General features: G+C 46.6%; 1 protein-coding gene across 1 annotated transcript in view; it reads left to right on the top strand.

Annotated features, from left to right (window-relative positions):
• The window catches only part of LOC119591844 (glycine-rich cell wall structural protein-like), a gene marked incomplete in the record, with an annotated part of 1,004 nt that extends 718 nt beyond the window's left edge, over positions 1-286 (top strand). Inside the window, 1 exon segment of the mRNA XM_037940587.1 lies at positions 1-286. Coding sequence (XP_037796515.1) covers positions 1-163 — 163 coding nt within the window.
• Between the last annotated feature and the right edge of the window lie 53 nt (positions 287-339).

Below are 339 nucleotides of genomic sequence, written 5' to 3'. Positions count from 1 at the left end.
GTCAAGATTCTTTGGCGGGGGTCGTGGCTATGGATTCGGCAGGGGTCACGGCGGTCATGGATTCAGCAGGGGTTTCGGTTCCTTCGGCGGGGGTGGTCACGGCTTCAGCAGGGGTTTCGGTTCCTTTGGCAGGGGGGGTTTCGGCAGGGGTGGCTACTGGTAAAAAGTCTCTTAGCTGCATTTGTATTGTCCCAGAAGCAAAAAACAATTGGATATCAAGATGAAATCAGATATTCCAGCTTTCCGGTTCTTCTTATTACGATCTGAAATAAATCTTTTGCATTTCTATTTTGATTACCTATCCTTGCTATAAAGCAATCGGTGCAATACTAATTTTGT

This window comes from Penaeus monodon, chromosome 29 (genome assembly GCF_015228065.2).
Source record: "Penaeus monodon isolate SGIC_2016 chromosome 29, NSTDA_Pmon_1, whole genome shotgun sequence".
NCBI classification, from domain to species: domain Eukaryota; kingdom Metazoa; phylum Arthropoda; class Malacostraca; order Decapoda; family Penaeidae; genus Penaeus; species Penaeus monodon.
Note: the sequence above shows the minus strand (reverse complement) of the source record. Positions and strands in the feature narration are given on the sequence as shown.